Source organism: Eumetopias jubatus, unplaced genomic scaffold (genome assembly GCF_037043125.1).
Source record: "Eumetopias jubatus isolate StellerSeaLion01/CBP00866 unplaced genomic scaffold, mEumJub1_p1.0 scaffold_10, whole genome shotgun sequence".
Taxonomy (NCBI): Eukaryota; Metazoa; Chordata; class Mammalia; order Carnivora; family Otariidae; genus Eumetopias; species Eumetopias jubatus.
Window position 1 is genome coordinate 58,426,997 of NW_028274816.1, and position 22,499 is coordinate 58,449,495.

The 22,499-nt window shown below is 52.9% G+C and overlaps 1 protein-coding gene across 4 annotated transcripts in view; it reads left to right on the forward strand.

Moving 5' to 3' along the window:
• Positions 1–22,499, forward strand: part of MYH14 (myosin heavy chain 14) — a 77,026-nt gene that overhangs the window by 26,029 nt on the left and 28,498 nt on the right. For 2 of the 4 annotated variants that reach the window (XM_088027207.1, XM_028091466.2), the window contains exons 11-25: positions 944–1,062; positions 2,280–2,432; positions 2,644–2,817; positions 3,137–3,310; positions 4,688–4,802; positions 6,660–6,758; positions 8,303–8,490; positions 11,467–11,588; positions 13,144–13,213; positions 13,347–13,507; positions 14,599–14,707; positions 16,884–17,015; positions 17,816–18,022; positions 20,011–20,148; positions 22,118–22,241. In XM_088027207.1, the coding sequence (XP_087883333.1) occupies positions 944–1,062; positions 2,280–2,432; positions 2,644–2,817; positions 3,137–3,310; positions 4,688–4,802; positions 6,660–6,758; positions 8,303–8,490; positions 11,467–11,588; positions 13,144–13,213; positions 13,347–13,507; positions 14,599–14,707; positions 16,884–17,015; positions 17,816–18,022; positions 20,011–20,148; positions 22,118–22,241 (2,085 nt within the window). The remainder of the gene's footprint in view (positions 1–943; positions 1,063–2,279; positions 2,433–2,643; positions 2,818–3,136; positions 3,311–4,687; positions 4,803–6,659; positions 6,759–8,302; positions 8,491–11,466; positions 11,589–13,143; positions 13,214–13,346; positions 13,508–14,598; positions 14,708–16,883; positions 17,016–17,815; positions 18,023–20,010; positions 20,149–22,117; positions 22,242–22,499) is intronic. The other 2 variants (XM_028091467.2, XM_028091468.2) reach the window with 1 other exon arrangement.

The following is a 22,499-nucleotide window of genomic DNA, read 5'->3' on the forward strand; positions in this document are numbered from 1 at the left end:
ATCACTGTTTATTTGGTGTTTTTCCTTCTAGATGTGTTCTTTTCCTTTCTCTTTTCTGCTGGTGCTAAGAATTTGTAGTAATGGTTTTCCCATTATGGAAGTGACAGAAGCTGGAAAACATTTCTTAATTACCATTTTTTATGAATTTTTTTCTCTACAAAAATAGAGAAGAGCAAGTTGCTTTTAAATATTTATTTATTGGCCACTTCCATAGGTTTTTACTCCAGTAGCTTTTCCTCCAATATTTTATTAGCAATTGTCCAAGCATACAGAAAAGTTGAAAGAATTTTATAGCAAACACCCAGATATCCACCACCTAGATTCTACCATTGACATTTTCCACACTTGCTTTATTGTGTTCTTTCCATATATCGTTCGTCCATCCTGTTGTCTGGTGCATTTCAAAGTTGAAGATTTCCGTGCACTTCAGCCTGTACATGAGTAGTTCACATGTACATGCATCAACTCGCATATGCACATCACCTACTGGTGTCCGGTATTTGCTTACAACTCTTTCTTTGGAGTGAAACATACAAACGGTGAAATGCACACATATTAAGTGTACCGTGTAATGAGTGCTAGTAATTTTCAGTGACTGCAGAACACGTATTCAAATGGAGGATCCCTGACTCCCTGACCAATCCCCAGTTGCTGGGCATTCAGCTTGTTTCCTGTTTTCCTCTATTACCTACAAGGCTGTGGTGTACATCCTCCTGGTCCAGTCTTTGCTCACCTCTGGGATTACTTATCCCATCTTGGTGTCCCTGAGAGAGAATTATTGGGCCAGAGGACGTACACGCTTTTAGGATTGTAATGCTTGCTAGTGGGAGAGGCTGGGCCCCTCGTCTGTTCCACCAGCAGTGGGGGCTACCCCCTCCGCTGCGCTCAGTGGCCCGCTGCCGCCTCCTGGGGCTGATCAGACCTTTGTGCCTCTCACCCTCAGCTGCACAGAAGCTCTGCCGTCTCCTGGGACTAGGGGTGACAGACTTCTCCCGCGCCCTGCTCAGCCCCCGCATCAAAGTTGGCCGAGACTACGTGCAGAAGGCTCAGACCAAGGAACAGGTGGGTGGGGCTGGGGGGGCAGGCGGGGTGCATGGAGAGCCAGGCACCAGGGTCCTGGGCCTTCAAGCAGCGCATGCTGGTTTTTCGCTCACTCAACAAACTTTGGCTGATTGTTCGCTCCATTGCCCGCTCAGGTTCTGGTGCTAGGAGTAGAAGTCGTAATGGAAACAAAGACCATGCCTTGGTGGAGCTCAGGTCGAAGTAGGGAACAGATCATAAAAGAAGATACATAAGCAGTGAGGCCTTCTGTGAAGGAGGGTGTTCATGTGGTCAGGAAAGTTCTCCATGAGGAGGTGATGTTTGAGTTTGGACCCAGATGGTTCAAGGCAGAGGGAACAGCCCTGGGGCTGGAACAGGCTTGGTGAATTGCGACTGTCAAGGTGGTCAGTGAGGCTAGAGAGTGGTGCAGCGGGTGGCAGAAGCTGCAGTCAGGGAGGTCGGAAGGGGACAGATCATGCAGGGTCTTAGGAGCCACAGAAAGGAGGTGAGTTTCATTCAGAGAGCAGTAGGAGGCCAGTGGGGGTTTAAGCCGGGGAGCAACCTGATTCGGTTTGTCTTTTATAAAGATCCCTTCGTCTACTGCATGGAGAATTGGATCCCAGGGGCACGGGTGGGAACAGAGAGACATAAGGAGGCTGCTGTCATAGTCCAGGAAAGCGATGATGGTGGTGGGACTGGGGAGAAGTGAACCCATGCTAGAGGTTTTCAGAATCCAGCTTTCGGGCAGAGGCCTCTGCCTGGCCCCAGGCTGGGCACTCAAACAAAGTACTAGGGTGAAGAAGACACAGTGGGGGCCACTGGGGGTCAGAGATTGGGGGTCACATGAGAGGCCAGGTTCCACTCTCAGCTGAAGTACTATTGTTAGGATCCATTTTACAGATGAAGAAACTGAGGCACAGAGAGGTTTAGTCACATGCCTGAGGACGCAGAGCTTCTGAGGGGCAGAGCCAGGATTCAAACCCGTGTTGTCAGGCTCGAGTCCACCTTCTTAACTGTTATGCTGTCGAAATTAGTTCGAGGGATGGGGGGAAGATGAATGAACTAACGTGCCCCCAAGTGCCTCCCACGCTGCCTGGCACGTAGTAGGGCTCTGAACTGGTTGACATCATCATTAATGTCATCATTATCAATGAGCTGTGAGGGGGGCCCGTCCACACCAGTGTCTCCTTGCTGGGGGGCGGGCTGGGCCCTCATCATGTGCCCTCCACCCCTGGCAGGCTGACTTTGCGCTGGAGGCCCTGGCCAAGGCCACCTACGAGCGCCTCTTCCGCTGGCTGGTCCTGCGCCTCAACCGTGCCTTGGATCGCAGTCCCCGCCAGGGCGCCTCCTTCCTGGGCATCCTGGACATCGCCGGCTTTGAGATCTTCCAGGTCTGCGCTTGGTGCCAGGCTGGGGCTGGGAGGGCTCCGTCACTCTGGCCCTGTCCCCCTCCCTCTGGTCTCTGTCCCCATCTCTCTGGTCTATGTCCCCCTCCCTCTGGGTGTCTGTCCACCCACCCTGGTCTCCATTCCCCCGCCCCCGCAGTCTCTGCCCCTCCCCCGTCTCTGTCCCCTCTCTCACTTGTCCCTTCACCTCCTGCAGCTGAACTCCTTCGAGCAGCTCTGCATCAACTACACCAACGAGAAACTGCAGCAGCTCTTCAACCACACCATGTTCATCCTGGAGCAGGAGGAGTACCAGCGCGAGGGCATCCCCTGGACCTTCCTCGACTTTGGCCTCGACCTGCAGCCCTGCATCGACCTCATCGAGCGGCCGGTGAGCCTGAGGGTCCTCCTGCCCCTGGCATCCCCCCCCCCCCGCCTCCACCAGCCGTGAGATCGGAGACCTCGGTCCGACTCCTGCCCTGCTGGGCCTCCGGCCTCTAAATCGGTTCATGACAGCATCAGCTTTATGGTTGCGTAGGCCCCGGATGTGCCTGCCACGGGGCCTGGCTTGAGCCAGAGCTCTCATCAACAGCCGGAACTGTGTTCTATTGTATGTCCGTGTGCCTCTTACAAGAGCTACACGTTAGCAGCAACCTAAGCGTCCAGTGTGTGGGGATCTGACGTACTCTTCTCCTCCTGTTGGTGGTTAGGCTAACCCCCCTGGGCTCCTGGCCCTGCTGGACGAGGAGTGCTGGTTCCCAAAGGCCACAGACAAGTCCTTTGTAGAGAAGGTGGCCCAGGAGCAAGGAGGCCACCCCAAGTTCCAGCGGCCAAGGAACCTGCGGGACCAGGCTGACTTCAGCGTCCTGCACTATGCGGGCAAGGTAGGTGGCTGGGCTGGCCCTGGGGCCTGTGGGCGGGAGGTGGGGACCACTTGGCTGCAGATGCAGGGGGAGTGCAGAGGGAACACAGCCCCCCCCCCACCAATGTCCCCTGGAACGAGACACTGACAGGGGCCGGGGAAGCCCGAGGAGGACCGAGGACTCTGTCTGATGAAGTCAGCAAAAGCTTCCTCAAGGAGGGAATGTTTCCAGTAGGCTTGGAGGGGTGGATAGGAGTTCGCCGTGAGGAGAATCATGTGCATTTTATTCCCTCATTTGGCAAAGATGTGCCTTTTGTGTGCTCAGCCCCGTGCTGAGCAAAGCTGGGGCCCCACGCCAGACGTGGTTTCTGTCCTCACAAAGTTCCTGATCTGGGAGAAGGACAAATACAGACCATGAGGATAGAAGGCTGCTAGATGCTTCAGTGGGGGTAGCATCAAAGCCCAGAGGAGGAATGCCAGGGGAAGTTTCCGAGGAGAGTCATGCTTGATCTGGAATTTAAATCGAGGGTCAGCAAACATCTTCTGTACATAGTTTCAGCCCGTCTCTGGCCATAGCTACTTGCTTCTGCCACTGTAGTGTGAAAGACACCCCGGGGAACACATAAATGATTGTATAAGTGAAGGCTGTATTCCAGTAAAACTTTATTTACAAAAAGGTGGCAGGCCGGATTTGGCCTGTGGACCATCGTTTGCCAATCCCTGGCCCAAATGTTGAGTAACAGCCAGTAAAGGATGGGTGAGGGATGAGAAGGGCTGTTCAGGCGGAAGGAACAGCATACAGAGGCTGGGAGGCAGGAGACCTCTGTGCTCTGCGTCTAGCCCTCACTCCCTCCTCCACACATTGTCTGAGGCCTCCCGTGGGCCCAGCCCTGTGCTATGAGTCAGATCCGAGCCCTTGCCTTCAGGGAGCCTCTGTCTGGTGGGGGGCACATGTGTGGGGGATTGTGCTGGTCAAGACTGTGACTCTGGGAGCCTCAAAGCAAAGCCCTGAATACTCAGAAGGAGCCAGCCGTGTGAAAATCTGTGGTGAGGGATCACAGGCGGTGGGAATGGCAGGGGTAAACCTGAGGTAGAAATGAGCTTGTGTGTTTGAGGAACAGTGAGGAGCCCAGTGTGGTTGGAATAGAATGGACATGGAAAAAGTGAGGGTGGATGAGGTCCTCTGGGTGGTCAGAGGGCAGATAAGGGAAGTAGAGGGAGCGGGGCCCGGCTGGTGGAGGGTGCAGCTCTGCAAACGGACGCCAAGGGGCACCGATGCTCTCTCATCCGTGATGAGCCCTGGAGCTGGCAGTCCCAGAGCTTCTGGGAGGTTCCTTGGGGAATTGGGAGAACTGGTGAAGCTGCAAACTCACCACCTCCTTTGCCTGACTTCACCCAGGTCGACTACAAGGCCACTGAGTGGCTGATGAAAAACATGGACCCTCTGAATGACAGCGTGGCAGCCCTGCTTCACCTGAGCACAGACAAGCTAACGGCGGAGATCTGGAAAGACGGTGAGGGCCAGCTTCCCCAGCTTCCCTGTCCCTGGAGCTCTGTGCATCTCTTTTCCCAGCCCACAGTGTGAACACCTTTGTTCTAGAGGCTAAGTTCTGAACATGAGTTGTCCGCTCAGGTGCGGAACTGATGCAGGCGGGCCGGACGGTCTCCCGGTAGTGTTTCCAATCAGTGATTGACTGATGGGTTGGTTGATTATCTTAAGCCTGCATCATACTCAATGACAAAACACATTCCTCCTTAATCAGAAACAAGATGAGGATGCCCATGGTCACCACTGCTGGGCAACATGGTTTTAGCAATACTAGCCTCTGCAATCAGACTGGAAAAAGAAATAACTCTATGAATATTAAAAAGGAAAAGAGAAAGTTATTCATTGTAGATGGCATATGATCCCTAAAAAAGAAAAAAATCAAGAGATTTGACGGAAAAAGAATTAATCACAAGAGAACTCAGCAGCGTGGTGTCTTAAAGATTAGTCGGCTTTGGGGCTTTGCTTTCTTGGCTCTCACAAAGTTCCTGTCAGGGCCCCCAGGGAAGAAGAAAGGAATAACAGATCTCCATGTCATTTGGGAGAGCTTTCCTGCTCCAACAAGGCCCATGTGGATGTGGCCACCAGTCTTTTTGGAATGGCATTTCTGGGAGGCATGGGCAGAAAAGCTGAATGTCTTTGGAGTGAACCCTGGAGCTTTCCAAGGCTTGTCTGCCCCTCCCTATCCTTAGAGGAGAGATGATTTTAACCACCAGTGGAACCAGCATCTTGGTTTCTCCCGATTCAAGGCTTCCAGAATCTGTCAGTTTGCCTTAGCCTTTTTCTTGAAGTGAAAAGTGTAGTTGTGAGTCCCAGCGCACGGAACGAGACAAGAAAACAAAATAAGCAAGACGTGTGGTTCCCAAACGAACTCACGGAACAAAAGGGTACGCGGTGCCTTGATGCTGATGAGCTGATTTTAGACAGAGAGATTTGATGTTTGTGTCTTGCGTGGTTTATACACGAGGGACTGACAAGCAGTGTTCAATGTCCAGTAACAGAATCAGATTCTGCTATGAGACTCATCTCAGCCTGAAAATCCCCCCACCCCAACACACACTTCTTCCAAATATGTGTCCCCTTCAAGGACACATCACACCCCCCCAACCGTGATCCCTCACATGCCCCATCTCATAGGTGCCCAGCCCCCCGGGGGTTCCAAGAGCAAAGTGGAAGTGGGAAGCCTGTTGAGTCCTGGACTTGAACTTGGCACAGTGTTACTTCCTCCACGATTCTCCTGAACAAAGCAAGTCACAGCAGCCAAAATTCAAGGAGCTGCAAGTCACAGGGAGGGATGGGGATGGCGGCTGTTTGTGCATCAATGTCTACGACAGCCGCCCTGAGCCCAGAGTCGGGTGCCCAGCATCTCCCCAGTAGCCCAGGGAGAAAGGCAGATGAGACAGGCTCTCCTCAGAGAGGCAAATGCAACAAACTGGGCAGGAGTATCGAGTCAGTCCTCGAGCTTCCTGGCAGCCAGGGCAAAAAGGGATACCTAACCAAACAGATAGATTCCACCTCTAGGGAGACAGATTTTTTTCCCCTTGGCATTAAATTCTCACAAAGGACATTCATCCTTTCAGTCAACTTTGATGCCCTCAGTGGGTAGACACAGAGGTGAACAGGACAGCCCCCCTGGCTTTAGAAGTTCACGGCCAACACGGAAGTTTTCCCTCCCGCTTTGCCTTGTGCTATTGACTAATAACGTTCTCTTTTTTTTCTGCTACCTTCCCTCTCTTCTCCCTTCTCTTGCTGTTCCCTTTGCATCTCCCGCCCCCATCTCTCTGTCCCTCCACTCATCTGTCCTCACCCCCCTCCCCCCGGCAAGAACATGGGGGTTTCCAGCAATTCTCTTTCCTTGGCTCCTTCCCACCGTCGCCCCCAGGATCTTCAGGGAGGCGAGGCTCTGCCATTTCTCCGTCAGGGGGTGGGTGTTGCTGTGCATCGACTGGTGAGATTTGCTGGCCGAGGTGGGTGGGCCTGTCAGACCGGGTACCTGACTTCGAACATCTGTCCCCTCTCCTCCACATGGAGGACTTTTGCCCTTCTTCCCCTTCTTTGGCGCCTCCCTCAGCAGTTCCCAGACTCTCCGTAGCAGCACACGCCTTCTAACTAAACCGCATGTAAAATTACAGGCAATCGCAATAATACCAGCTGGTGTTTACTGAGCACTTACTGTGTGCAAAGCCCATTTACGATTACTAACCCCTAGAATTCTCCAAACAACCCAGTGAGGCAGGTGTTAGTACTACTATCCCCATTATACAGCAGACGACACTGAAGCCCAGAGAGGTTACATCACCTACCTGAGGTCACACAGCCAGTAAGGGACAGAACTGAGATCTGAACCCAGGACATCGGGTCCCAGAGCCTCTGCTCTTCTCGGGGCTGTAAGAACTTAATTATCCTTTTGATAATAGCCGGGAGTCTGGCGGTGAGAGGGAGCGTTGAACCTGGGGAAGAAGAGGACGTATGTGAGCCTCCCCTGCACGCCAGGCCCTGCCTGGAAGTGAGGATGATCTGGCTGACCCCGAGGACCCTCCCTGCTGAGGGCTGCAGGACATCAGAGTCTGCCCCAGCTGCAGAAACCTGGCAGGATTTAGAACAGAATTCGAGGTGAAGGAGTAGGTATTTCTCAGTAGCCGAAGTGACACCATCAAATGACAAGATCAGGCCTTACTGGAAAAATGGTTCAATGGAAGCGTCTGTCTTCTTCTTCTTCTTTTTTTTTTTTTTTTTTAAGATTTTGTTTATTTGTCAGAGAGAGAGAGAGAGCGCACAAGCAGGGGGAGCTGCAGGCAGAGGGAGAAGCAGGCTCCCCGCTGAGCAAGGAGCTGGATGTGGGACTCGATCCCAGGACCCTGGGATCATGACCTGAGCCAAAAGCAGACGGTTAACTGACTGAGCATCCCCCATCTGTCTTCTTTTAAAGACTACACATAAAAGCCAGGTTTTATCACATTCTTTAGTGGGACATTGTTTTAAGTTCCCAAAAATGCCACTGTGCTGCGTTCATGATCCTTAGCACCCTGTCTGTGCCTGTAAAATGGGAACAATTCTTCTAGGCTTATAAATGAGTGGCGCCTGGCAGAGAGGAAGTGCTAGGTAAGCCTGTGCTGTTGTCATCAGCACCTGTGGATAAGGAACACGGAGATGCAGTTTGCATCCTGGAGAAGATGAGAGGTCAGAGGCCAGGGTTCCGGAGGACTCACCCTGCCTGGGTTCAAATCGTAGATCTGCATTTCTAAGCTGTGTGGCCTTAGGCGCAGGCTTCCACCTCTCCGAGCTTCCTTTCTGAGTTTACATAGCAGTCCCGCCGCGCTGACAACACCTACCTTACCGGTGTTTCATATGTAAAGTGCCAGGTCCTAGAAACGATAAGACCCTTGAACTTTAACGAAGTTTAACCAGTCCACCTACAACTGACCCCTGACCCCCTTCTTTCTCTGCATCTGTTTCCTCTTCCCATAGTGGAGGGCATCGTGGGGCTGGAGCAGGTGAGCAGCCTTGGGGATGGCCCCCCGGGTGGCCGCCCCCGCCGGGGCATGTTCCGAACGGTGGGACAGCTCTACAAGGAGTCCCTGAGCCGCCTCATGGCCACACTCAGCAACACCAACCCCAGCTTCGTGCGCTGTATCGTTCCCAACCATGAGAAGAGGGTGAGTGACCGGCCTGGGGAGGGGGGCAACTCCGGCAGGGGGTAAAGGCCTGGCCACTGAACTTGGCTGGAACCGGGCTCACCTCAGACTGGCTGTGTGACCTTGAGCAAGTTGCTTTCCCTCCCAGGCTCAGTGCTCTGTTAGGAAAATTCATTCATTCAATTCAGGTGACTTAAATTTTATTGAGCACCTGCTAAGGGCCAGGTTTTGGGGATACTTTCGAGAGAGAAGCACAGCCAATTCCTAGTCTCACAGTCTAAGGGGGAGCACAGACATTCAACTGAGCGACCATAATGAATGTCCAGTTCATTACGTTCAGTGAATTTGTAGGGGTGGTAAGTATCCCCTGAGGTTTAATCTGGTCTGTGAAGTCAGGGAGGCCTCCCTGGATGAGGTGGTGATTGAGCTCTGAAGGATAAGTGGTATCCTGAGGAGAGAACAGCTTGTGCAAAAGCCTGGTGGGAGATTGGGGCATGAAAGGTGCAGGGGATGGAATGAAGGCTGTTGGGGCTGAGGGTGTCATGTCGGGGTGGGGAGACCATGCCTAGCTTCCCAGGCCACCAAAAGGTTTTCTTGTTAGGAAAATCAGAGAATGGGCCCTGTAGAGAAGGGTCAGCATGGGTGGAAAATGAAATACAAAATGAGGTGCCCGAGGCTTACTCTGTCCTCAGAAAACAGGAAATACGGTTTCTGTGTGTGTGTGTGTGTGTGTGTGTGTGTGTGTGCGTGAGATGTCTGTGATGTCTGCAAATATCATATCTTATCAAATCTAAGACACGTCTATTTCTCGCACTTCAGCGTCTCTGAAGTTGGGGGTGTGGCTTACAATCAATGGCCTGTCAGAGGTTGATAAGAGTTTTTCTTTCTTGATAGTATATAAAGTAACAGCGTTTTGCAATTGATGGAGGCTTATATTTGGTGAAATACGGTACATAGATTCACCCATTTCTCCAAGGAGCCCTGGTTCTTTTTAGTGGAATGGTGCTTAGAGTCTAAGATCTGGGTGTTAGGTGTGCTCAGTGGCATTAGAACCTCTCAGCAAACAGCTGCGTATATACACACGCAAGTGAATGTATACACATATGCATAGACGTGTATTCACATATGTATACACACACGCTTTTTTCTTAAGTCATCTCTATACCCAATGTGGGGCTCGAACTCACGACCCTGAGATCAAGAGCCACGTGCTTCCCTGACTGCGCCAGCCAGGCGCCCCCGTGGACACACGTTTATATCTGTATTGATTTCTATAAATATCCCTACATACTGAACACTGTGAGTTCACACCAATATGCCAAGTTCTGTCTCAGCATCACAGAATTCATTGTAACTTTTTCCTCATGCAAATTTGTGACTCTTCTTGGGTGTGTGACAGTGAGAAACCTGGATCCCACAAAATACTACATATTTATGTGTTTTCTCGGTCCCCTGTAATGTAGTCCATCTCTTGGCCCTCCTGGCACCTCCCCCACTCAAGCCTGCCCAATATTTTGTCAAAGAGTGAGATGGAGGGAAGAAGGAAGAAAACATCAATGTGAGGCCGTCCTGTGTGTCGTTTCCGACGACAGCTCTTTCCAGCTATTTCCTTGGGGCTGTTTTGATTGTGAGACAGTCAACTAAGGTGGCTTAAGCCAAAACGGGAATGTATGATCTCACATAATTGAAATTCCACGGTTGGGTTCAGTTATAGCTGGATCCAGGTGCCCAGATGGTGGTGTCAGGGATCTTTTTCCTTTGCTTGGCTCTATGTTGTCTTCACTCTGAAGGAATCTCATTCTCGCTCTCTTTCTTTCTCTTACTCCCCTCAGGATGACAGGGCAGCCCCCAGTAGTTCCAAACTTTGGTTCTCCCAGTTCAGCAACCATGGAGGGAAAAGAGGGCCTCTTTGCCCAGGGTCCTCATTGGTCCAGGATGGGTCCTGTGCCCACCCCACCAGCAGACTGAGAGCCGCAGGGGAGAAGTAGCTCTCTCCCGAAGAAGTGAAACCTTATTGCCAGAGAAGGGAGGACACATATAGTAATAAAGGGAAACTCCCTTTTGCCACAACATAAACAATCTGAGGGCGGAGACTTTTATCTGCTTTTTCACTGTTGGGTCCCCAGTGCCTTCAACAGTGCTTTGCACACAGTGGATATTCAATAAATGTTTGACGGATGCATAAATATAAGATGTATGTGCTTCAGTGGCCCTAGAAAAAGATCCAGAATGGTGGTAATCATATTTTAATCCCACCCCCCTGAGATTCACATTCTACCCTGGGCTGTGACCAGGACGTTGGACTTTTGGTTTTTTGGTGTGTGTGGGGTTTTTTTTGTGTGTTTTTTTAAAGCTTCCTAGAGGGTGCCAGTGTGTAGCCAGGGTTGAGAACAACTGATCTAGAAAGTTCTGTTAGAATCTGGGGACTGTGGGGTGCCTGGGTGGCTCAGCCAGTTAAGAGTCCGACTCCTGATTTCAGCTCAGGTCTTGATCTCAGGGTGATCTCTGGGTCATGAGTTCAAGCCCAGGCCATTGGTCTCCATGCTGGGCGTGAAGCCTACTTTAAAAAAAAAAAAACAAGAAAAACTGGGCATTGTGTTGCCCACTCTGGGGGCCTGGACAAGGCAAGAGTTCTCTTTTAGAATGTCGAGTTTGAGTTTTTGTACTGTTTAAGGTTTTTTTTTGGAAGGGAGGAAGGAAGGAAAAGGCAACAAAAGTTAGCTACTCCAAAATCATGATGTATGGGTTTTATTTACGCATCACCTTCCCAGTGAGGCCTTTCCCCAACTCTCCCCGGTGCAAATTCAGCACTCCCTGCCCTCCCTGCGGCTAAGCAGTAGGGACTCAGTAAATTAGAGGTTGACCCGTGTGAAATGGCCAAGGATTTCTGACCCTTCCGAAGGGCCCGTCCTGGTTTCCCCAGGCGGCTGCCGTCCGGTGCGTGGCGCCCCCGTGTGGCCGCCGCCGACCCCGCGTGTCCGTCCCCGCTCTCCGCAGGCCGGCAAGCTGGAGCCTCGGCTGGTGCTGGACCAGCTGCGCTGCAACGGCGTCCTGGAGGGCATCCGCATCTGTCGCCAGGGCTTCCCCAACCGCATTCTCTTCCAGGAGTTCCGGCAGCGGTGAGTGCGATGGGGCGGGGCTCGGTTTGGAACCGCCCCCCGTATCTGCATCCGAATCCCCCCACTTCTACTTCTGAGTCTGGGGAGTCGGGGCAAGTTCCTTCGGTTCCTGTCTCAGCTTTTTCCTCTGTGGAATGGGAGAGCAGGACCCCGCTCAGGTTGCTCCCCAAGAGAAAGATTGCCTTATGCGGCAATCCGTGTGTGGCGATCTGCATTTCTTTACAAATGCAATAGAAAGGGATAGAACAGAAAATACCAGAGTTTAAGAAGCAAGTCATAGGGGCGCCTGGGTGGCTCAGACCGTTAAGCCTACGACTCTTGGTTTCTGCTCAGGTCATGATCTCAAGGTCGTGAGATCTGGCAAGCATCGGACTCTGTGCTGGGTGTAGAGCCTGCTTGACATTCTCTCTCTTCCTCTCCCTCTAACCCTCCCCCTACCCCCCAGCCCCCCACTTACGCACACGTGTGCTCTCTTTCTTAAAAAAAAAAAAAAGACATTATTAAAAAAATCCAGTTCCTGGGGCACATGGGTGGCTCACTCAGTTAAGTGTCTTACCTTGGGCTCAGGTCACGATCCCAGAGTTCTGGGGTCGAGCCCCACGTCAGGCTCCCTGCTCAGCGGGGCGTCTGCTTCTCCCTCTGCCCCCTCCCTGCCCGCTTGTGCTCTCTCTCTCTCAGAAGTAAATAAATAATCTTAATAATAAATAAATTAGTTAAAAATACAGTTCCTCGGTTGGCTGGGCCACATCTCAAGGGCTCAGTAGTTACATGTGGCCAGTAGCTTCTCTATTGGACAGTGCAGCCCTGAGTCTGCTACTCAAAAGTGCGGTCCCCAGGACAAGCAGCATGAGCGTCACTGGGCAGCTCAGTAGATAACGCACATTTTCAGGCACCATCGCAGACTTACTGAATTAAGATCTGCATTTTAACAGCCCACCCCTGGTGACTGAGCAACCCTGATACACACACAGACACACACAGACACAGACACACACACACACACACACACACACACTTGTCAATCACCAGTCATAAAATATGTCATATTAACATAGGACATGTCTTGTGTCTATGATACACATGTGTGAATATATGTATTGTAAACATAATATGCGTGATATTTTATGAAATGTCGCGATCCAAGGAAGGGCACAGCAGCGGAAGGGCTCTGAGGACACGCACATATGTGTTTATGAACTGTATCCCGTTTCATTCTCCGTTGTGCTTAGACATTGGGAAGAAGCTGCTGCACAGCACTTAGCTCAGGGCCTGACCAATAATACGTCTTCAGAGACATCAGCTGTCATTGGCAGGCATTCTCACATTTCCTCTCTGAGACCCACCTGTGTTCCGCATCTCGGTGATGCTGGTGGGGTGACAGAACACTCGCGATCGGCACACAGTGAGGGTCCAACGAGTGACCGCTCTTGGGGTCAGTGCTGTCGTGGGTGGTATTAACGCTCTTAGCCCAGTGTGCGGTGCTCTGTGTGTGTGGCAGGAGCTCAGTGACAGGTGTGCTGTAACTCCCCACCCACCCCTCCCCTCCCCCCGGCAGATACGAGATCCTGACGCCCAATGCCATCCCCAAGGGCTTTATGGATGGGAAACAGGCCTGCGAGAAGATGGTGAGTGTGGGGCAGAGCCTGAGCTGCAGGTGTGTACGTGTGCACGTGCAGGGTCCCAGGTGGTGGAAGAGGGGAGCCAGGACCTCCCTCTCCTCACGCCTCCTCTTCATCACCCCTCTCCCATCCCTCACAGATCAAGGCCCTAGAACTGGACCCCAACCTCTACCGTGTGGGACAGAGCAAGATCTTCTTCCGGGCAGGGGTCCTGGCCCAGCTGGAAGAGGAGCGGGACCTGAAGGTCACAGACATCATCGTGTCCTTCCAGGCAGCTGCCCGGGGGTACTTAGCTCGCAGGTAGGGCACCGTGCTGTCTTCTGGGTCCTGTTGGCCAAGGCTGGGGGGTAGGGAAGGGTTGACCAGATGGCTCCAGGACTCAGGACCTCTGAGATGGTAGAAGGGCCGGGAAACAAAGGGGTGGAGCCACCAGATGCCCAGGCTTCTTGATTCTACGGTCCCCGAGGGCCCATATAGGCCAGGTCCAGTGCTGAGTGGTGCTGGGGACACAGAAGAGCTAGTCTTGGCCATAGGGTGACCAACCATCCTGCCTCGCTCAGGACTGGAGTTTCCCCAGGGTGCATGATTTTCGGGGCCAAAACAAAGAAAGCCCTGGGCAAACAGGGCACAGTGGTCACCCTACTGGCCAGTGCCTCAAGGGACTCCACCCTGGAGGGGGAGACATACACGGGCACAAAGCATCACAGTCTGGAGTGGGATGTGCTTTGATGGTCATCCAAGTGTAGTGTGGAGACTCTACAGCAGACCAGGACGCCTCCAGCTCCCACTTGATGACCAGAGAGATGAAGGAGGATGGGACAGGCGTTGTAGGCGGGAGCGACAGCTGATTCAAAGACCCAGGGGTACGGGAGACTGATGTGTTTCAGGAATGTGAGAAGTTTGCCGGAGAGTCTCCTTCCCCCTTGAAATGGCCCAGAGGGAGGATCGGAGAGCAAAGGACTCCCCCAGACACCAGGCTGAGGGGTGGGGACCTTGTCCAGGGGTGCTGGGGAGCCATGGGAGGGCTGTGAGCAGGGGAGGGGAGGGTAAGCTCTGGGTGTAGAAAGACCCCCCTCGGGAGGCAGGTTGGGGATGGACTGGGGGGAAGGGATTAGCGGGTGGGAGGTCGGTGTGAGGGTTCAGGTGGGGGAAGAGGAGGCCTGAACTGGGGTTGTGTGGACAGAGAGCAGGGGATAGAGCAGAGAGAGTCAAAGGCTGAAGGACTGACAGACTATACACAACGAGATCTGCCAGTAATAGAAAGTGCTTGCACACGTAGGCACTCAACAGTGGTTGACTAAGTGTGAAGGGAGCTGTGCTCTCCCTCTCAAAGGGGACAGCCCTGGAGGGGCTGAGCCTTCACGCTCCCGCTTGCCCATCTCCCGACCCAGAGCCTTCCAGAAGCGACAGCAGCAGCAGAGTGCCCTGAGGGTGATGCAGAGGAACTGTGCCGCTTACCTCAAGCTGAGACACTGGCAGTGGTGGCGACTCTTCATCAAGGTGAGGGCGCCTGGGGAAGTGGTCTGAGCAGCAAGGAGACAGCACCTTGGGGCCAAGTCTGCTTGGCCAAGTGGCTTTCTCTGTTTGGGCCTCAGCTTTCTGCATCTGTAAAATGGGACCAATCAGCCCAACCTTTGTTAGCCGGGATTCTTTGGTGTAGCAAGTGACCAAAAAAATCTGACTCAAACCAACATGAGTAAAAGATTTCAGGACAGCTTCAAGAACGGCTGGATCCAGGGCTAAGTCAGGGGTCCCAAAGACCCCCTCAGATTCAATGATTCACTAGGAGGACTCACAGAACTTAGAGAAGCTGTTCTATTCATGGTTATGATTTATTACAGTGAAAGGACAGAGATTAAAGTCAGCAAAGGGAAAATGTGCACCGAACAGAGCTTGGGAGAGAACAGGCACAGGCTGCCTGTTGTCCTCTCAACACAAGAGTCATGTGGACAGTGCTTAAGTCTTCCAGAAACAATGTGTGACAACATATATGGGCTGTTGCCAACCAGGGAAGCTCCCCTGAGTCTCGGTGTCCAAGCTTGTTATTGGGGGGGTCAGTCTCATAGGCATGGCTGACCCCCTATGTGGTTGATCTTACTCAGTCTCCAGCCCCTCCAGAGGTCAAGTTGATACCATGGGGGCCAAGAAACCCAGGTAACAAAGTCGCTCTTATCAGTCAGAATATTCCAAGAGCTTGCAGATTATCTTCCAGGAGCCACGCAAGGGCCAGGCCTTTCTATGAAAGGTGCAGCGTTTGGACAGTGCAGGCCTGCTGAGTCAACCTTTTATTGCACAAGGGCCCAAACAGTGATGTCAGTTATCTGACCTTCTGTGTCTCCCATTTGGCTTTTCCTCATGGTGATCACCTCTAGGCTTTTTCACATGGGGGCCACCAGCCCATTGAGACTTGTCCCCCGACCAGCTAGGCCAGCACGGTCTTCTCCTATCCCAAAGCTCCAGCCAGAGTCCCAGGTTTGACTTGTCCTTGGCCTGCTGGGGTCATGTGACCACCCCAAGACTCATCAGGACACATCAGATGAGCCAGGCTGGTGTCACATGCCCGCCCGGAGCAGAGGGGCAGAGCCGGGTGGTCGGGCCCGCTGTGAGCATAGGGGGCAGTGTGTTCCCCCAATGGGAAATTGGAGAGGAGGAAGGAAGATCGAAGTTTAGAGGCAAAAAACCCAGCCATTCAGTGTAATTCTGAATATGGTGTGGGAGCAGTCAGCCTACGTGCCCTCAGCCAGTGTTAACTGAGCACCTAATATGTGCCAATAACTTTTGGGGGGATCGTGATAAAATGGTGAATAAAAGCAAAGTCCTGCCCCATGGAGCCCACAGTCTAGAGCAGGGGTCGGAAAAGTGTGGCCTGGTCCAGGCACCTGTGTTTGTAAATGCCCATCGGTTAACGCGTTATCTGTGGCTGGTTTTGCGTTCCAGCCGCTGAGTGGAGTTGTTAAAACGGAGACAGGGTGGCCCACAAAGCCTCAAACGTTTCCAAGCTGGCCCTTGAGGAGGAAGGTGGCCTGCCCCAGGTCCTGGGCATGGGCATTGACCGGCATCAGCGAATGAGTCTCACAGATAAATATAAAATCGTGGCTGTGTTAAATGCCATGAGTTAGGGCAGAAGAGAATACGATACTCTAGAAAAAGAACCGAGCTGAGTCGAGAAGAACCAAACAGAAAGCAGTGGGACAGCAATGATCAGAGGGGATCCCACTCAGCAAGGGGGAGCCTGTCCTTTCAGTTGATTAGGTTGTGTGGCACGTGTCCCGCGACCTGAAACACACCGCGGAAAGTGCATCCCTCACCCCGGACCCGGGACTCGGGAACTTTGAGGGACATTGTGCTACAGAACGGCGGCGCCGGTGTCTCTTGTCGCCTAGGGTTAGTTTCGTGAAGAAGGGACACATTTAGTGCGGCTTGCCTTTGCCCCGGGCTGCTCTAGGCTCTTCACTCGTGTCAGCTCATTCACCCACTGCGAAAACCCCGAAAACCCCGTGGCGCAGGAGCTGTTCCCATCCCTGTTCGATAGATGACATTAGCGAGCTCCCCGGAGGCCACATAGCTCCGGAGCTGCCACTGGCTCCGGCTCAGGGTGTGAGTGCTTACTCAGCCCCTGGGCCGAGTGGAGCCAGCCATTCCCACCTTTACCTGCCCCCCCCCCACACACCACCAGGTGAAGCCGCTGCTGCAGGTGACGCGGCAGGATGAGGTGCTGCAGGCGCGGGTGCAGGAGCTACAGAAAGTGCAGGAGCTGCAGCAACAGAGTGCCCGCGAGGTGGGCGAGCTCCAGGGCCGCCTGGCACAGGTAAGGGGCGGGGCCGCGGTGGGGCGGAGCCAGGGCGTGGGGCGGGGCTCCCAGCTGAGCCGCGGTCGCCGTGGGGGGAGGGGGAAGGTGGGGGCTCCGGTGTGCTGCCCCCCCCCCCCCCCCCCGATCCAGGCTGAGACCGTTTGGTGCTGGTGGGCTGTGACGTGCAGGAGGCAGGGCCCTGGGATGCAGCCAGGGTATTGGGCGGTGGGGGGGCGGGTGCTTGTTCCTGCGAAGCCGAGATGCTCAGGCGGCTGGGCTCCGAGAGGGGCTTCGAGAGGGGCAGGGTAGGGGCCTGCCTTGTGGCAGGGCGACGGGAGGCAGGCGGTGAGCTTTCCATTGTCCAGTTTTTCTGGTGTCTCATAAGTAATGCTGAAGCAAAACCCTTTTTGAGCATTTTCCTGTTTGCTTTTACTGAGTTATTTCCTTTGGTTAAATCTCTAGGCGTAGGAGTGTTAAATGAAATGTGAGATGGTAGAAAGCCCTCTCGGGGGCTATTTGGAGGGTGGACTGGAGAGAGAGAGACTGGAGGTGGGGAGGCTGGGGAGAGAGTCCACGGGGAGAGGAGAAGGCCCAAGCTGCCGGGAGGTGAAGGGAGGTGGGAGAGAGGGTGGCACCCAGGGGTCTGACTTGGTGACTGGGGGGGGGGGGTTGAGGTCATCCCAAGATGGGGACCTGGAGGAAAGCCCTCCAGGCCCCAAAGGGCAAAGCAAATCAGGAGGCAGGAGGGACCGAGTGCTCCACTGAGACTGCCCTGGGAGCATTGCCTGCTGAGTGCTGACCTCCCACCCTGTCCCCAGCTGGAAGAGGAGCGCACCCGCCTGGCGGAGCAACTCCGAGCAGAGGCAGAGCTGTGTGCGGAGGCCGAAGAGACGCGGGGCCGGCTGGCAGCTCGCAAGCAGGAGCTGGAGCTGGTCGTGGCAGAGCTGGAGGCCCGCGTGGGCGAGGAGGAGGAGTGCAGCCGCCAGCTGCAGAGTGACAAGAAGAGGCTGCAGCAGCATATACAGGTCAGGCCCCTGTGTGCCCACAGGCCACCTCACCCCATGCCCTTCTGTCTACCCAGACAACCTTTGCTTCTCCAAACCATGTCTCACTGGGCCATGAATTTGCAGAAAACTCAACTCAAAGTGGCGTAAGCCAAAAGAATACTTCTTCGGTTCAAATAATGGGAGACTCCAGAACGCTTACGCATTCTGCTTCAGGCATGGCTGGATCCAGGTGCTGAGGTGATATCCTCTGTGCTCTTTCTCTCTCCATCTCCTGGCTCCATTTGCCTCTAGGCTGCTGTATTCCCAGGCAGGCCACCCTCCCACGGTTCCCCTTCAAAATCCACTGTGTGCTTTACATCTTCATTCAGACGCTAAACTTTCATTGGCAGTATTCATCTGCATTTATGTGTTATGACCTCTTCACTTGAAAAAAGTAGATTGAAGTACCCAACTTATGCCAAACATACTTTAAAAATTTCCAGTGATTAAGTGAGCGTCTGGTCTTAAATTTAAAATAAATAAAATTAAATAAGTTTGAAAATTCAGTTCCTCAGTCATACTGACCACATTTCAGGAGCTCAGTAAGTGTTTTAATCACCTCCTCTTCGTCCTGTATGTGGGGGAGGGATCCTGCCCTAGAGTTACAGAGATGGCCTGACACCATGCCACAGAGAGCCACACAGGGGTTGCACTCAGGAATAAAATGAACAGATCACAGCGTGGGAGACAGGCTTTGGAGTAACAAAAGGATGAGGTGACCCCTGGTTCCTACAGGGAGATGTGATCGGTTAGTTTGAATAATTTCAGGGCTGGCAGGCAACTGAAGTCCACTATGTAGGCAGAAGCTGGCCCTGTGCCTGGTCCCCGTGATGTGTAGTGTTACTTGACCAGTGGACCTTATCCGTGGGAGCAGAGCAGGTAGGAGGAAGATGTGTGGGTAGGCTGTTATAGGTCCTCCCAATACCAGATAGCAAGTCAGCACCTAATCCTGAATCCTTTTTTTTTTTAATTGAGGTATTATTGGGGCACCTGGGTGACTCAGTTGGTCGGGCATCTGACTCTTGATCTCAGCTCAGGTCTTGATCTTAGGATCGTGAGTTCGGGCCCTGTGTCGGGTTCCATGCTGTGAAGCCTACTTAAAATTTAAAAAAAAATTTTTTTGAGGTATTATTGACAGCTAACATTAGTTCAGGTATGTAGCATAGGGATTTAATATTTGTATATATCAGGAAGTGATCTCCACAGTAAGTCTAGTTAATATCCATAATCTTACATAGTAACAAGAACAAATATTCTAGCGATGAGAACTTTTAAGATCTACTCTCTCAGCAACTCTCAAATATACAATACAGCGTTATGAACTACAGTCATGCTGTCCATTACCTCTCCGGGATTTATTTATTTTGTAACTAGAAGTGTGTATCTGTTGACCCCCTTCACCCACTTAACTGACCCTCCCTTGCCCCCCGGCAACCACTCATCTCTTCTCTGTACCTGTGAGCTCAGTGTTTTGTTTTTGGTATTTTTTAGATTCCACACATAAGTGAGATCAGCCGCGGTTTGTCTTTCTCTGACTTATCTCACCTAGCACAACGCCCTTGACATCCTTCCACGCTGTCACCCAATATCGAATCTTAATTTACAGTCTCACACCACGTGTTGCCACAGTGGACAGTGCCTGTCTATATGATGTGTTTATTATATTTTTTGTTTATAATCTTCCCGCACACACAAGAATGTCATTTCCGTAAGGACAAAGATGTGTATCTATTTTAGGTGCCTGGAACAGTGCTTGGCACACACGGGGCCCTCAGGGAAGGCTCAGGGGTAATGAATGAAACAGGAAGGCCAGTAAAGTTTTGCTCCTTCCCAGCCTTGCCCAGAGCATGGACCTGTCTGAGCCACAAGCCCTCAGGGGTTTGGGACCATCCCCTCCACCCCATCCTTCCCATCACACGACGGCCCCCAGACCCTGGGTCCTCATCCCTTGCCCCTCCCCTCTCCAGGAGCTGGAGAACCACCTTGAGGCCGAGGAGGGGGCGCGGCAGAAGCTGCAGCTGGAGAAGGTGACCACAGAGGCGAAGCTGAAGAAATTTGAGGAAGACCTGCTACTCCTAGAAGATCAGAATGCCAAGCTGAGCAAGGTCGGTGGCCTGTAGGCCCCCAGGGGCAGGGAGCTGTGGTGCATGGCGGGGGTGGGGTGGGGGGGTGGGTCTCTCTCAGCATCTTCCCCAGCTAGCGCCACCCCTAGGGGTCTCGGGCTCTCAGTCTCAGCTGTGTCTCCCTTCGACCTTTGCTCTTCCCTTCACTTTCTCTTTGTCACACCTTCACCGGAGCAGGTGTTTATTGAGCAACTACTGTGTGTCATTACCCATCCCTGGTAGATCATAACACCCAAAGCCACGTGGCTGGAGACCACCACCATCTCATTATATCCCATCCTTCTGTGGGTCAGCTGGGGCTCCATCGCACAGCTGCTCCGTGGCTCTCGGAGGCAGTCGCTGTGGCGTGGGGGCCGGGTGTGGATGTCTGCCGTCTTGGTGCTCCTTCGTGTGGCTTCTGTCCCCACAGGAGAGCGTGGGTTTCTTACGTGGCAGCTCCGGGCTCTGAGAAGGGGAAGCGGAAGCATCCAGGCCCCTTAAAGTATTAAGCCTGAAACTGACACGGCATCACTTGTGCCCAATTCTATAGATCAGGGATTGGCAAACATCTTTTGTAAAAGATCAGATAGCAAATATTTCACGCTTTGCAGGTCTCTGTGCTTCCGTCACAAGCGCTCGGTTCTGCCGACATAGCATGAAAGCAGCCACCGATGGTACATGATCGAATGAGTGTGACTGTGTCCCAATAAAACTTTACTTATAAAAACAGATGGTGGGCCAGATTTGGCCTGCACACTGTGGTTTGCAGACCACTGAGCTTAAAGCAGTGATAGGCTCAGCCCAGATTCAGGAGGTGGGGCTCCATCCCTGGTTGGGGCCATGGCAAAGAACCCACCACCATCTTTTACCTGCCCCAGCTAGGACTGGGCTAGGCACAGGGGATATGGCATTGAACTAACCTAGACAACCATTTATGTCCTCACAGGGGGCTGGCGGAAAGGGATGCTAGATGAGACACCAAAGAAAATAAACATAACCACAAATTGTGACTTAATTTTCAACTGTCAGAAAAGAATAGAAGACTATGGAGGGGGGCACCTGGGTGGCTCAGTCAGTTAAGTGGCTGCCTTCAGGTCGGGTCATGATCTCAATGTCCTGGGATCGAACCCTGCATGGGGCTCCCTGCTCCGCGGGAAACCTGCTTCTCCCTCTCACACTCCCCCTACTTGTGTTCTCTCTCTCTCGCTGTGTCTCTCTGTAAAAAAGACTGTAGGGGTGATGGGTGCCTCACCTGTCCTCGGGGTAGTCAGGGAAGGCTTATCTGAGGCAATGATACCTGAGTTGAGAGGTCAGGGATGCACAGGAGTTTTCTGGAACGTTCCTTCTGGTACAATGGCTATTCCATTCTACGCTGTTCTATTCTTTCCTTCTAAGGGTAGTGCCAACACACTACATTGGTTTCCAGAACCACTCACAGTTTGAAAAGTACTGCTCCAGGCCAGTGCTTCTCAAATGCTAATGTGCCCAAGAATCATAGGGAGAGCTTGTTAAAAAGCAGGTTCTGATTCAGCGGGTCTGGGGTGGAAATGCTGAGATGCAGCATTTCTAAAAAAGCTCCCATTTGCTGCTGCTGCTGGTCCGCAAACCCATACTTTGGGTGGTAGGGATCCAGAACTCACGTGAATGCAGCGGATGGACAAGGATGTTCACTGCAGTGTTGTTTATAATCGCACATGATGTGGAATGAACCTCAGCACCCATGAGTGGGATGGTGTGTTAGTGATTGGTGGGGTTCTTCGAATAATGGGAGTCTAGCCTGTAGTTACGACGTTTGTACTCGTGAGGGTGGGACGTCTGCAGACCCAAGAGAATGGGGAAGGAAGGTTGGGATCCGGAGCAGGAGGCTCAGGGAAGGGTGGAGCTGAGCAGAAATGCAGATGAGAAGGCACCGGAGATGAGCCAACGTTGACACGGGGCTGTTCTGACCGCCCCCACCTCCCACCACCCTCAGGAGCGGAAGCTGCTGGAGGAGCGTCTGGCCGAGTTCTCGTCACAGGCGGCCGAGGAGGAGGAGAAGGTCAAGAGCCTCAATAAGCTTCGACTCAAATACGAGGCCACGATTGTGGACATGGAGGGTGAGCGCCACCCCCAGTGGGAAGCCGCACTGCGCATGCTTGGCGGCGGTGGGGGAGGGGGGACGTTGGGTGAACGTCGCGTGCTGTGGAGCCTCAGTGGTTCTATCTGCTAAATGGGGGCAGGAAAGAAGGCTCAGGGCAGATTGGGTGTCCTCCCAGCTCTTAGGTTTCTGTCACTCTAAATGCAATTCTCTCCTCCGTGTCTTGGGTCACTCTCCCTGACTGTCCCACTGACTGTTTCAGACACATTGTTGTCAC